Source organism: Pochonia chlamydosporia, chromosome 2 (genome assembly GCF_001653235.2).
Source record: "Pochonia chlamydosporia 170 chromosome 2, whole genome shotgun sequence".
Classification (NCBI taxonomy): Eukaryota; Fungi; Ascomycota; class Sordariomycetes; order Hypocreales; family Clavicipitaceae; genus Pochonia; species Pochonia chlamydosporia.
The window spans coordinates 5,710,185-5,723,242 of NC_035791.1; the positions used below are offsets into that span (position 1 = coordinate 5,710,185).

A 13,058-nucleotide genomic window follows, 5' to 3' on the forward strand; every position below is an offset into this window, starting at 1 on the left:
CCTAGCTAGTATAGTCAGCATTAGCTGGTAATTCAATCATGTCTGTGAGAAACGCAATGCCATTTGTTATGTCATTGGGATTTAAAGTGACCCGAGTTTCATTGCCTCATAAACGCATTCCAGTGATGTTGACTCAATGACAAGATGACACAAAAGACACTCGCATCGTTTGATAATTTGAAATAGAAACTATAATTCTTCCCCTATTGCGATTCATAACTAATCCTAAGCCTTCGGAAGTTTCGCACTACCAAAGCACGCTATATCGTTACCCAGCGAAGTCCTATTAACATATCCATACACATCTCGACCAGCATCAGCCAAAGAATGAATCAGCGTTCCATCATCCAGATCAATCGCCCACACCATTATGCCACCCAAACACCTCTGGTTAGCATAGTTGACCTTCATTTGCAGCGTCTTGGTATCATCCCAAGATACCCACTGGTCACCATTCCAGGTGACAATCTGAACCGCTGCCACTGGATCCAGAGTCATTTTCGCACCGTCCTTGATAATCTTGCTAATCTCTGCGGCAGATAATACACCTGGTGTGCCGGTGCATGCTCCTCCTTTCCCACCTTCTTTAAACTCGCAGCCAGCAGCCATACAATTGGGATTTTTCATGGTGAAGCTGCGGCCGTAGAAACCAAGGCCGAGATTGACGCGTTCTGGATTGATGTTGTTTCTCCATAGCAGCTTGAGAGCCTCTTCAATTTCTGTGAGATTAGTGTGGGCATGAGCATACGGGCCAAGAGATTTAACTGTAGAGTCCCAAACACCGTCTATGATCCTAGTTAGCATTGTCTTGTCATGATATTTTTTGCCACTAGGTGGTGATGGACTTACGGATGTCATAAGTCATGACGTTGTAGAAATCGACGTATTTCTCCAAATTGATAATGTCAAACCCTCTGAGATACCAATAAGAAGCAGGCAAAGTAAGAGACAAACCCATTGGCTTGCCCATGTTATTCAGACGGCTTCGCAGCCTGGCGAGGAACTTGACATAATTGTCAAAGTCGGCTGGTACACCACCACGGTCGTCAGCGACTGGATACTCCCAATCCATGTCGACGCCGTCAAAATTATTCACGGTTAAGAACGTGACGAGCGATTCAAAGAATTCGTCTTGCTTTGAAGTGGAAGCAGCAATATCGGAAAATACCGTCCGGAACTTGCCTGGGTCGTTCATTGCCCAGCCGCCGACTGCGAGCCATACCTGCAAACCAGGCTGCAGCAACTTGAGCTTAGAGACCGATGGATACAGCGTACCAGTTATGTCATCCATTGGCGTTAGTCGATATGTATTCGGGTCAATCAAAGAGAACGCGAAATTGATGTGTGTGTAGTATCCCAAAGGAATCTGCTCTGGAGTCATGGTGCCGCATGACCGTTGATGATTCCACCCTTCATAGTATCCAATGGTACGTTTGTTGGAACTCTTCCCACTGACAGCACATTCTGGAGATGAGATTACTGCGCCGCCGCAGAAGTCGGAAGTTGTGCCGCAGAATCCAAACTCGGAACAGCACACGTTCAATGGACATTTGTCTGCCTTGGACCATTCCATGCCCCAACCAGGATTGCATTCACTTTTTTGATCACAAGTTGATGTGCAACCTTTGCCGCAGAATTTTGGTCCCATACCACAGACTCCATTGCCAGATGAGTCTCTATGTTGAGTTATCAGTATCATTCGCTTAGTGGAGAGGAGAAAGGTAAACTTACAACGGCCCGCAGCATCCCAGTTTGCACTTTTTCGTCTTTGTGCAAGTATAATCCGGAGAGTCATCTGCTACAAAAATATTTGGATTTTTAAACTTTTCTTGGAGAGCTTGACTAGCGAAACCACGGTTGCCGACGGCGCTGGCGAAACCTGCGGCTGCACATAGCAGCATAAACTGGCAAGACTTCATTTTTGCAACACTCGTTCCCACGTTGAGAGTTGGTACGATGAAGTCAAGTGCAAAAATTTGGAAGTACTGCCTGGTTGCTGAAATCTAGCTTGCATGGAAAGAATAGATTCTTGACAATACAGAGAATCTAGGCGTCCGTCACTGCTAGACCCGAAACTAACGGGCCGCCAAGGCTAGATCCAGACATGTCACTAATGTCCTTCGATGTACCTGGATTGTATCCACCGAGTTTAAGGAATGCAACCCTGGATTCCACAATCGGCTCCTCTGACTGGGATCCTTGTAGGGGTTGAATATTTATGCCGCACCAATAACCCTGAATAGGAAGTCACATGTGCGTTTGCAGGAACCAACAGAAAATATTGAACGAATATCTTTAATTACATGCTGACAAAAATTACTCTTTGGAGATAGTGTCGCTGACTGTTGCCACAATCAACTCCGCACCAAAGCCGGTTCGGCGCGAGAATATGCGAGAGGTGCATATAAGCTGATGTTTCGATCTAAGGCACTCGGCAAATGAGTGCGTCTTTTAAAGAAAAACCTGTTGGTAAGACTTTGTTTCTTCCAAATTCGGCAATTGATCCGTCAGATGGTTGTATGGTAGTTCACCCTCCATTCTATCTCCGACGTGCCCGGTCAAAGTGAGCTTTGCACTCGGCCCTCACTTCCTAAGGGAACTCTATGCATCCTGCTCCCAAGTCCCAACTATCTTGACCTTGGGAGGAAGTTCGAAACTCATTCATTCAACACTCGCATGTCAACATACCAGTGTCCTAAACAATGAAGGCGCTACCGCTTGTTGTGCTTCAGGGACTTTTCGTCGTCCTGGTAGACGCTTTTGTCTTTCCCGTTGCGGACCCAGAAAATGCAACAGTAGTCTTTAACGATGGCTCATTCTCAACACGAGATGTAGATGTCACAGACTTTAGCTGGGTGAAGCGATGGGCTGCAGTTGGGGATAGCTTCACGGCCGGTATTGGCTCTGGAACGCCGCTGGGTAATCCAATCAGGGACCAACCTGATGATACGAATTGGTATTGCTCGCGATATGACACAGCTTACCCAATGATCATAAACGACGCTCTCGGGCCATCTGTCACGAACTTTCAGTTTATGGCCTGCAGCGGTGATCGTACCGGAGGCATTTTCAACCAGATTAACAAGATGGAAGGCAACTTGGATCTGGTTGTCATGACGGCGGGTGGAAATGACTTGTGTCTGGTACGTTCTAGCTACATGCCAAATGTTAGAAGTATATTTGCTGATCTCATGAAACAGTCCTCAATGATCAAGGAATGTGTGTTCATGGCTCTCGACGGAGAGGAGGCATGCCAAAATGTCATTGACATTGCCCAGAAGAACCTCAACTCCATCCTGAAGGGCAACCTTGCCCAGCTGTTGGAAGCCCTCAACTCCAAAATGAATGAGAAGAGTGTTGTCATCTTCAATGGCTATGCGCAATTCTTCAACACAGAAAACGAAGATTGCGCCACCAAGCAAGACTGGACACTCATCAATCTCTGGGGCGGCGATCCCCTTCGCTTGACTGTCAAGCGCCGCAAGACGTTCAATGATCTTGTAGTTCAGATCAACAACGTTATTAAAGGTGCTGTTGCGGATGCCAACAAGAAAGGTTACAAGTACCGCGTAGGTTTTGCGAATTGGGACACCTGGGTGTCAAAGGGCGTTGATGGCCAAATGTGCGATCCTGCATCCACGGGACATTATCCAGACCCCAAACAGCCTGACTTGCAATTCTTCAAACCTGAGACAAGCCTGGGTGATGATGGTCCAAACGGTGGAGAGTTGAGGAGGCGCGATAACGCGACTTTCGCTGCTGAATGGCAGTCTTATAAGAGATCGCTCGCCGTGGTCCAGAAACACAACGCAGAGATTGAATTGTACAACTCTGCGCTCTATAACTCGGCGAATCCAAAAGCAGTAGTCCGACACAGACTTGATCGTCGTGCGCCTAGCCCTCCTAAATGTCCGGGCGACACTGACGCTGAGATTCAACCTCCCAGCATTGGACTCCCAGACTTCATTGGCAAGATGTTCCACCCCAATGAGCTTGGCCACTACACGATTGCTTCGTGGGCCTTACAAACCATGATTGATGTGAGGGCGGAAATCCTTGGTGTTACACCGCCAGAGTGTCAAAAGACAGACAAGTTCACCTGCTGGCAGAGCAAGGGATACAAAGCCTACGCCAGCGAACCACGGCTCAACGCCAACTACAAGGACTTTTGTGGCAGCGTACCCAACCCCAATGGAAAGGACACTCTGAGCCACTCCCAAAAGTACGACGAGGGCACACCCGACGAAGTCAAGTTCTCCGTATCCTACGACGGCACAAGCACCAACTATGACGAGAAGGAGTGCGAGGAGAGCATGTCTCGGATCATCAATGGCTGTGACGGCAATGATTCCAAGAACCCCATGGACTGGAAATTTGGTGGCGAGTGGGTGCGTGGTGACTGGACATACCAAGTGAACCCACAACGTGACAACAGACCTTGGCCCGTGATCCAAAAGGCGGAAGGTTCTTGCAAAGGCTGGTATCACGGTGTCTGGAGCTCGTATGTCATGAAGGGGAGAGGATGGTCAAGCTACGACTATGGTCAGAAAACGCTGATGCCGGAGGCGAAGAGTTGCATTGGAGGTGGTCTGACGCTTTGGAGATTCAAGTACTTCGATGAGCCTGATAGCGATGGCATGGAGTGGCAGGCTGATTTCAATACGCCGATTTGGGTGCGCAGCAGATGTTTCAAGAATAATAAGGTTGCGTTTGCGGCGGGAGGCTTTACGGATGGCTGTGGAGGAAATGACTAGTGTCGGGGGTAGGAAGCACCAAATATTATGGGATCTTTGTTAGGTACTTAAGATGATTTATTATACAGTCATGCTCTATCAACGTCTCCTTTTTCGTCAAGGAGGCATTATGACGCCGGATTGGTGAATATTCCGAGACAGGCTAATGATCATAGCATGCACGACTTGGCCATTCATTTAGTGGCGGCCATCTTGACTACATAAGCAGATGCCAGATAAATACGGCAACGAAGTGTCGTTACCGGGAGTTCTTCAACGGTCAAATAGCGAAATATCGTCCAAACCCCGAGTCGAGTTGTGTGGCGGCATCAGTATAGGCAACCGGAAGGCAGTACAAGAGGTCAAGAGACTGGTGTTCATCTGCGGAAAAGAATCCGTAGCAAGAGGGTGCCAATGTTGTTACGCATTTGAAATTCTAGAGTTACAGCGAGAGAAATAGTCAGAGTTATTTCCGGAGTTTCAAGAGTTACCGCTTGATAGTTGACTGTATCATCTGTATTAGTAGAGTTTAATGTTGGTTACTATTCTCAATGTAATCGATAAGCTAGAATAGAATTAGACACTAATGGAGCAGTTTGTGAGACTGGGTCTGCGATCTTTAAACCTCAGTAATGTCTATGGATTCGTAAGGCTTTTGCCTTGACAAGACCGCAAAGTCTTCCTATATACTGGCAGTGGAAGTTGCAAGAAAGGCTGAGTTGCAGTTGGGTGAGGACGGGGGTGTATACATAACTATATGTAGTCTCTCCACCGCCCTGGTGCAAGCTTGGCTCAGGTGTTCCACGTTCTGGGCCACAAGAAGTGGGCGCGAGGTTCTTATAAAGCTTGTACTTTATGCCGTGGCTTAAATGACTGAGTTCATGCTAGCAGCAAACTATTTGCATTTTGTTCTCTGCAACACAGAAGTTGAAATATATTCCAAATTCCCTAGCTTTGCAAAGTTACGGCATGTTGTGGTACTATTAACCTTTATACGTTGGCAGTATTCGTTCTCTGTGTACAGCGTCATGACAGAGTCTCAAGCATGAAGTACTGTTGTTTAACCTTTAAATCCTTCCCCAGATAACAGCTGAGGGTACTAACAGCATCAAGTGCGGGACGTGTTTACAGGGGAAGAGAGTTTCAATGTCATTCTAGAGGGACCAGACTCATGTGATCTGGTTTGTGTGAGGCCCTAGGCCATGCGCAACGAGCCGTGGTTTGCCCTCGTATGCTACAAAGAGGTCTCAATTCAACTCTTGGGACAGGTGGCCTCAGCCAAGGACAAGTCCGCTATCCAAATTATTTTGTGGTTATTTGCCAGAAAGCCAGGTCTCTAAAGCCTGGCACGGGAACCGCCTGAGTATACCATTCCTTATTTTGGTCGTCTTGCTGTTGGGGTTGAGCCAGTCGTAATATCCCAGCAGATCATTCAACGTACATGTATCAACATACAGACGTGTCTAGCTAGGCTACCGCACTTAAGCATGCATACTCAGGTGTGGCATAATTATTTAAAACCCCGCTTATCCCGTCATTCCCGTGTCCTTGTTCCGACTTGACACGTCTCTCGTTCTTGTACCAGACATTATCCCTTGTCGTCTGGTTTGCTTGCAACTTAACATTGCCCAAGGCCATAATTACTACCAGTCAGGCTTGAATCATTGCTGGTATGATCACCGTCATTGCCTGCATCGCCGCTGTAGGCTTCATGGTCAGCCCGCTTGGCCACTTACATTTTATCCACTCTCTATCCGGGGGTTGCCGCCGCCGAACGACCACGTCGTCACAAGCCGTCTTCACACTTTCGCGATATTATGTGAAGCGAAATGCCAATTATGTTCTTTCAGAGCGCGACATTATCATCTTTGACTTCCACAGGGCAGCACCAAACGTTTTCATTGAGGTACCAACAGGCAGCCGCTGGTACAGCGTCCCCCAGACTCATCACACAGTAGAGGCCTGTATTAGTATTCGAACACGATCAGGCGTGTGGTTCATCGGTAGCATGATCGCGGGGCAGCCGGTACTCTGGGGCCCCGAGCTTCCTGATCATTGGATGTATTTTGCTGGTAATCACAGGGGGATATCTCCCTCAACTGCTGAGATTATTGGGTCAAAGCAATCTTGTGAGCTGTATCATACTATTGCTAGTGTTGAACAGGACGCAGAGGCTTTCTTCTCGCTTTGCACCACGCCTCTGTGGGTGCGGCTCCTCTACACGGCTGCGGGCTTGTTCCCTCTGGCTCGGGCGTGGCTCGTTCATAAGATCTTGTGGATTCAGCTGCGTATGATATTTTACAAGAATGATTACTGGGAAAGCCATGGTGCCTGTTACTTCTTCCGCTGGTTTTACTGGATGTGGGCGCCGCAGTGGGTTCAAGACTTTGAGGACTGGAGCGAGTTTGCCATTTCCTATGCCGTGCAATGGTCATCATATTGGACAGGGAGATTGCTGCTGGGCATGAGAGAGTTCTATCCCGAGTATGCGATGGATACTGAACTGGAACAGAAATTGTAGCTGGTCTCCTTCCGTCTTTAGTTCTCATGTACCGTCTCAACCCTAGTCATATCAACACTATTGCAAAATGCAATGTGTCCATGGCATAACTGGAGAGGTAACTGGAGAAGTGCATCTCCAGAGAACTCGTGGCCTTTAACCTAGTCCGTACTACTCTGTCAGACGTCTCTCGGCTATTTTCACGAGAACTATATTTACCCATGGGGGCTTGCCTACGCAACAGCCTGGAAATAACTCTATGCATAACAATACCGTGGATGTGATGTAGAGAACTTGGGATGGCCGCCTGCTTGCACGCTCGAAGCCCGTGCCAACCGCGGCTCGATGAAGCTATCATAACGGGCTTGGTGCCGTACTTCCGAGAAGGCCATAGAAGCTAGATGCAGGGGAGCAATAGCGCCATCTTAGTTTGCATTCTGAAATTACAGAAGCGGCAAGCTACCCCAGAACCAACAGAATTCCACTAGCTGACAATATCTTATTCGTCGGCGCAGTAGCAATTTCGAGTTCAACGGTTGACTCTGCAGCAAACAAGGGGGAGCGATGCATCTTGCGCTAATCTCTTTTTTTGACAGCTGCATATCTTGGCAAGTAAGGTTAACAAGTACAAACTGATACGGTTATTTCACAGCACAACGTTAGTACTCTGAGGTTATTTAATTAGGGAAAGCGGAGCTTTACGTGAATGAAGCAATGCAAAGTCCAGCCATTGGAAGCTGGTGGCTCTGGCAACTCGACCACAGGAAGTCGCCTCAGCCCTTTGGCGGCGACTCCTCGTATAAGGTATGACTCCTTCAGCGCTAAACAACTAGCGCAGACTTCATTTCCTTAAGTAGTCTGCCTTAACCTTCCCTTGATAATCTTGCGGCTTTTCATCTGACTGCCATCTAAGTTATGGCACAACGTCTTGGACTATGGGGCCGTCGGCGATGGCGTCCACGACGATACAGCCGCAGCCTGACACCTCGGACCTTGACACCGTGTCGCTAACTGGGAATGATCTCGGCTTCGGTGATATCGTAGCCCATTGTATCATGGGGTGGCCTTTTCGCGAGATAATTGTGAACAGGGCATCGCCGCGGCTAAGAGTAAGCTGGATAGGGGCGAACTGATAAACGACTTGGTATTTAGGGTCATGCATAACGTACTGGAAAAGTTAAAAAAGCCCTCCCAGCACAAACGTTTCATTGTCTACTGGACCGGTTACCTAACATTCTTTGCCGTGGAGGACAGCACATGTGATAAATGCTGGTTCCACGAATGGTGGTATGCTGGCGACTACCTCACAACACTGCTACGGAATCGACTCAACGAGCTCTCCTACCAGGTAAACAGCCAGCTCAGCTTTGCCATCCGAAAGTACAACGCTGGGCGTCCCTATCCTGCCGTAGTCTGGATCTCGCCAGACGACGCCGACTACATCTATAAAGGGCATCGCTTTTGCGACAAGGGCGTTGCTGAGCCGCTCAAGGGCAAGGATCAAAACGCGGTAGCTTTCTTCTACCACAAGGGGGACGATGACGTTCCTGAGCCTCCCTTTCGCCTACCTGACCAGAAGGATGGCGCGCCAACTTCTTGGCAACTGCAACTATACAAGAGCGATACATGCAACGACAACGTGACACTCTTCGAAGGGGACTGGGGCTCTGAGATGATTTGCGATATCTCCAAGGGTATCGCCAATGGCACCATCAGCGTCGACGAATTCAATACTGCCGAGGGTCCGAGCGCTGTCGCCTACTCCGATGGGAAAGGAGACTTTACCGTGATAGATCTTGACGTGAAATATGCCAAGATGTTTCATCCGAAGACGCGAGCCAACTGGCATGTTGCGCAGGCTGTGTTTCAAGCACTGAGGTTAAATTAACGGACGCGCTACCCGGTGAAGGAAGATATGTACAGCCTAAATACTCTCCAACTTCCAAAGTCGAATTTCCAAAATATGGGTTGAAAGCCTTTTAAATAGGTAAAGAGCTTCTGTTTCAATAGACTTTTATAGCTTTTGTACATTATCTTCCACTAGATTTAGCACTTCAAGTTAATAGATTTAGATATTTAAACCTGCTGACAAAAGGCCCAGTGATATTCGTCGCACTGGGCTAACAAAACTCAAAATTTAACAAGATCAAATGTCAGTACCGTGTGTAAGGACCTTCATGCCGAACTCGATGAGAAATTTCATATAGATCGCAAGAGTGGTTCTTCCCCTCGAGATCTTCTCCAACGATTAGTCGATTCAATTATGTCTTGGCACCCCTTTATACACCAACCCCATTTTCGCAAGAAACCCGCGGTAACTTCCCAGCTTTCAGGACAATGAGCAGCACCCCACACAATGATGCCATTCCGATTCGCCGTGAAGTCATCCTCGTCCCCGTAATAAGGCGCCTGTTCTTCGGCGATAGACGTACATGTATCTTGTCGGCTTTGGGGCCCACAGAAGCAGAAGGGGTCGACTAGGTGGCCAACCAAGTCTTCGATGAGCTCTGCCCAGTTGAATCGGCCCTCGTTTTCGATGAGATTATCGCGTATTCTTGGAAATGGAAGTAGGTCGATGCATGTTGCGTGCACAAGAGTATTCTGCAACGTGGTTGGACAAAGAGACCTGGGAAGGTCGGTTGAGGTTGACATGATTGCTGCGCGGCCAGGGAGGACCTGTTCAGGAGGCATGAGCTGCAGCCTCTGAGAGTTGTTGCATTTTGCCAGATACGAAGCAAGAGCCAAAAGTACGAGTTTGTTATCAAAGAGGCCGCGCAGCACATTTAGGTGAATGAGGTGCAGCAGATGATCCTGTGCAGGGGAGGGAGGTCTGAAGCCGAGGTTGTCGAGCTGAGCCTTCGTATATCGTTCTTTTGCGTTGGTCAGGACGAGCTCTTTGCTGCTGCTTCTTGGTGTAATACTTTGTGAAGAGCTAATGAGATGACGACTCCGAACAGACGTTGAAATGCCACTGGTATTGCCGGGGTCTTGGTAAGTGTATCGCCATTTGTCGACTTGGTACGGGCGTCGGTGTGTTCTGGCTGGGGTATCGTGTTCTCTTAGCCGCGATCCTACGATGATCAGAGTCAATTTATCTAATTCTCCGAGGTCAAGGTATTGAGGCAGTACAATCAGTACTGGCGGGCTTACTCCTTGTTCGCTGGTTGAGACGATTCTGCAGCTTCCTGCGTTGCTTCCGCTCTTCGGCATCCTCGGCTGGTTCCATGGACTGGGAATCAGAGTGGGGATGGTCCGAGTGGTATCAGTTGATGGTATTAGATGTTAAATCTTGAGCTAGCCTTCATAAGGGGAAAACGGTCATCTGTGTTGAACAAGGCAGCCGGTGACCATTGTATATATTGAAGTTGACATCCAAAGCACGGAGTCCCCGCAGCTCAATAACGTCTGGTGGATCTTGAGGCATGCAAATCGATGGATCTAACCGCAAATGGCGAAAATTGTCAGCGAGCTAGTCGACGCCACATTTGGCTGAGACACATGGACGGACTTCATCGCCGCACGATATGGGTAGATGCACTGGAGACAAGTCTACAGCTTTGCATCGAATCGTCTACTTCGGCTCGAGAATGAGTGAAGTGAGGCGAGATTACGCTAGCTCGGGGAAGCGTGTCTTGGACGCCGGCATGCGCGACGAGTCAGTTTGTAAGGGCGCGCTCCGTATGTGCCAGACATATATATATAGGCTGATCTGGGTTGTAAATGACCAGACACTTGAGGCAGAATCATCCAGAGCTATTACACCGAAGAAATCGTCTGCACAAAAATTCTCTTAATACGTCTTGTCAATTTGTTAATCTCACCATGGTCACCATAACTGCCGCTCAAGCATCCAACACCAAGATCGCCGCCACTCTTCCAGCTGGAATGGTCGGCGTCTTCGTCGGCGGCACCGGCGGGATAGGTGAATACACCCTGAAGAACTTTGCTCGCCATGTAAAGCGCCCCAAGATATACATCGTGGGACGGTCCCAAAACGCAGCGGACCGCATTATCCTCGAGTGCACCAAGCTCAACCGGGACGGAGAGTACATCTTCATCCAATCCGATGTTAGTCTCCTAAACAACGTTAAGAGAGTGTGCGAGGAAATCACGTCCAAAGAAGAGTCCATCAACTTGTTGTTTCAGACGCAAGGTGGACTACAGACAGAGAGTAAGTCATACAAGCTGTGGACGCCGTGGACGAGTTTCGCAGTCTTATCACTGACACACACCTTGTTACGCAGAGACATCGGAAGGGCTTTCGAAGATGTATGCGCTCCCGTTCGCTTCCCGCATTTTGTTTACCCTTGCCCTCCTGCCGACTATTCAAAACGCCTCAGGGCTAAGGCGAGTTGTTTCCGTCTTTGCGGCCGGCTACGAAAGTCACGTCAACGAAGAGAACTGGGCTGAACACGTAACTAAGCAGCCTCTCAAGGCTCGTGCGCATTTGGCATCAATGATCACCATGGCGCACAACGTGTTGGCTCAGAAGGCCCCCGATGTGAGCTTCGTTCACAACTTCCCGGGAGGAGTGAAAACCAGCTTCGGCAAGGGAGCCACAGGGATGATGGCGGTGGCCCGCATGGCTCTCGCAGTTTTTGGGCCGCTGCTCATGAAATATCGCTCCCCGGAAGAGTCATCAGTACTGCAGTTATACTGTGCTACTAGCGCTGCCTTTCCACCCGCTTCTGGCGGCGCTGTTGGGGCTGCTCTCGTGGAAAACGCCGCCGTGTCAGTTGGGACCGATGGAAAGCAAGGAAGCGGCAGCTATAACGTTGACGAGAATTGCGAGAGGGTGGCTCATAGCATCGAAAAGCTTCTCATTCGAGCAAAAGAGGATGGTGTGGAGGAGAGACTCTGGGCACATGTTGTAGGGGAAATCAAACAAATCACTGGTCAAGTCTTCTAGATGCTGCGGTTTGCCATCAGGGCCTGAGTCACCCGTGCTCGTTACCGCTTTGGTTCAGAAAAGCCGTCCTCAGACTCCAGATGTTAATGCTCAGGAAAGTTGAAATAGAGAAGTTAATACAGAATTTATTCCAGTCATCTTGAACCCTGAATGTACCTAGCACCAGGCTAGTGTCCCCATCACCGATCATCAGCCGGTTCTTCTTTCCCGCCGACAGGTTTCTTCATGACCTGGATACGTTTTTTTCATATCTATCGACGCCTCTTTATGCCATTTAGAGAGCTTCTCAAAATTTAAACAATGAGTGTTAATGGAGCTATACTTGTGCGTACCTCACAAGGTGCATAATATTGTCTATCACTCGCTCGTTCTTGCAGTCATCTTTAGAGGCAAGCTTGCATACTTCATCGCGGTCAGCATCGAGTCAGACAGGGGTCTCGGGGCTGCCGGACAATTCAAAGGTAGTTGAAGTGAAGTTGCCAAAAGCGGCGGCAGCTTCGCCTGATTCGGTGCGAACAGTAGCGCTTCCCAGATTCCGTCTGTCAACATTGAAACTTAAGTAGCCTGGGAGTCGCTGTTAACCCTGTCAGACCAGGTGGCGTTGCTCAATGCATCCAATGTTGGGAATCGCGCCAAGAATCTGCATTGCAAGAAGAGTCAACTGATTGGGTGTGGCTTGCTTGAGATCTTAGATTGGTCCTAAATCAGACCAGACATGGATGTTTATGCGTCTCAAACTCCGACTTGGCGAGGCGGTGCACACCGAATAAGTTCACAGCCAAGACCTTACTTACACCGTATCCTTTATTTAAAACGTGGCTATGCATGACATACGAAATTTAGACCTACTCAATACATTTACTTTCCTTCTGCCGAATACAGCTTAGTTGCGAAAGCATGAAAGTCTGAAGAAACA

The 13,058-nt window shown here is 48.6% G+C and overlaps 6 protein-coding genes across 6 annotated transcripts; 4 read left to right on the forward strand and 2 right to left on the reverse strand.

Moving 5' to 3' along the window:
* Nucleotides 1-225: 225 nt before the first annotated feature.
* On the reverse strand, nucleotides 226-1,919 carry VFPPC_03769 (class V chitinase; the record flags this gene model as incomplete). The annotated part of the gene is made up of 3 exons (XM_018283228.1): nucleotides 226-785; nucleotides 850-1,676; nucleotides 1,732-1,919. The coding sequence occupies 3 exons, from the start codon at nucleotides 1,917-1,919 to the stop codon at nucleotides 226-228; spliced, it is 1,575 nt and encodes a 524-aa protein (XP_018137528.1).
* Nucleotides 1,920-2,702: 783 nt separating this feature from the next.
* Nucleotides 2,703-4,754, forward strand: VFPPC_03770 (esterase family protein; the record flags this gene model as incomplete). The annotated part of the gene is made up of 2 exons (XM_022428352.1): nucleotides 2,703-3,143; nucleotides 3,201-4,754. 2 exons carry the CDS (start codon nucleotides 2,703-2,705, stop codon nucleotides 4,752-4,754), a joined length of 1,995 nt encoding a protein of 664 aa, XP_022284027.1.
* Nucleotides 4,755-6,405: 1,651 nt separating this feature from the next.
* Nucleotides 6,406-7,254, forward strand: VFPPC_03771 (hypothetical protein; the record flags this gene model as incomplete). The annotated part of the gene is made up of 1 exon (XM_018283230.1): nucleotides 6,406-7,254. The coding sequence occupies one exon, from the start codon at nucleotides 6,406-6,408 to the stop codon at nucleotides 7,252-7,254; it is 849 nt and encodes a 282-aa protein (XP_018137530.1).
* Nucleotides 7,255-8,183: 929 nt separating this feature from the next.
* VFPPC_03772 (LysM domain-containing protein) lies at nucleotides 8,184-9,121 on the forward strand (the record flags this gene model as incomplete). The annotated part of the gene is made up of 2 exons (XM_018283231.1): nucleotides 8,184-8,273; nucleotides 8,324-9,121. 2 exons carry the CDS (start codon nucleotides 8,184-8,186, stop codon nucleotides 9,119-9,121), a joined length of 888 nt encoding a protein of 295 aa, XP_018137531.1.
* Nucleotides 9,122-9,386: 265 nt separating this feature from the next.
* Nucleotides 9,387-10,459, reverse strand: VFPPC_03773 (hypothetical protein; the record flags this gene model as incomplete). Its single annotated transcript, XM_018283232.1, has 3 exons — nucleotides 9,387-9,469; nucleotides 9,525-10,304; nucleotides 10,384-10,459. The coding sequence occupies 3 exons, from the start codon at nucleotides 10,457-10,459 to the stop codon at nucleotides 9,387-9,389; spliced, it is 939 nt and encodes a 312-aa protein (XP_018137532.1).
* Nucleotides 10,460-11,055: 596 nt separating this feature from the next.
* VFPPC_03774 (short-chain dehydrogenases/reductase) lies at nucleotides 11,056-12,142 on the forward strand (the record flags this gene model as incomplete). Its single annotated transcript, XM_018283233.1, has 2 exons — nucleotides 11,056-11,404; nucleotides 11,478-12,142. The coding sequence occupies 2 exons, from the start codon at nucleotides 11,056-11,058 to the stop codon at nucleotides 12,140-12,142; spliced, it is 1,014 nt and encodes a 337-aa protein (XP_018137533.1).
* Between the last annotated feature and the right edge of the window lie 916 nt (nucleotides 12,143-13,058).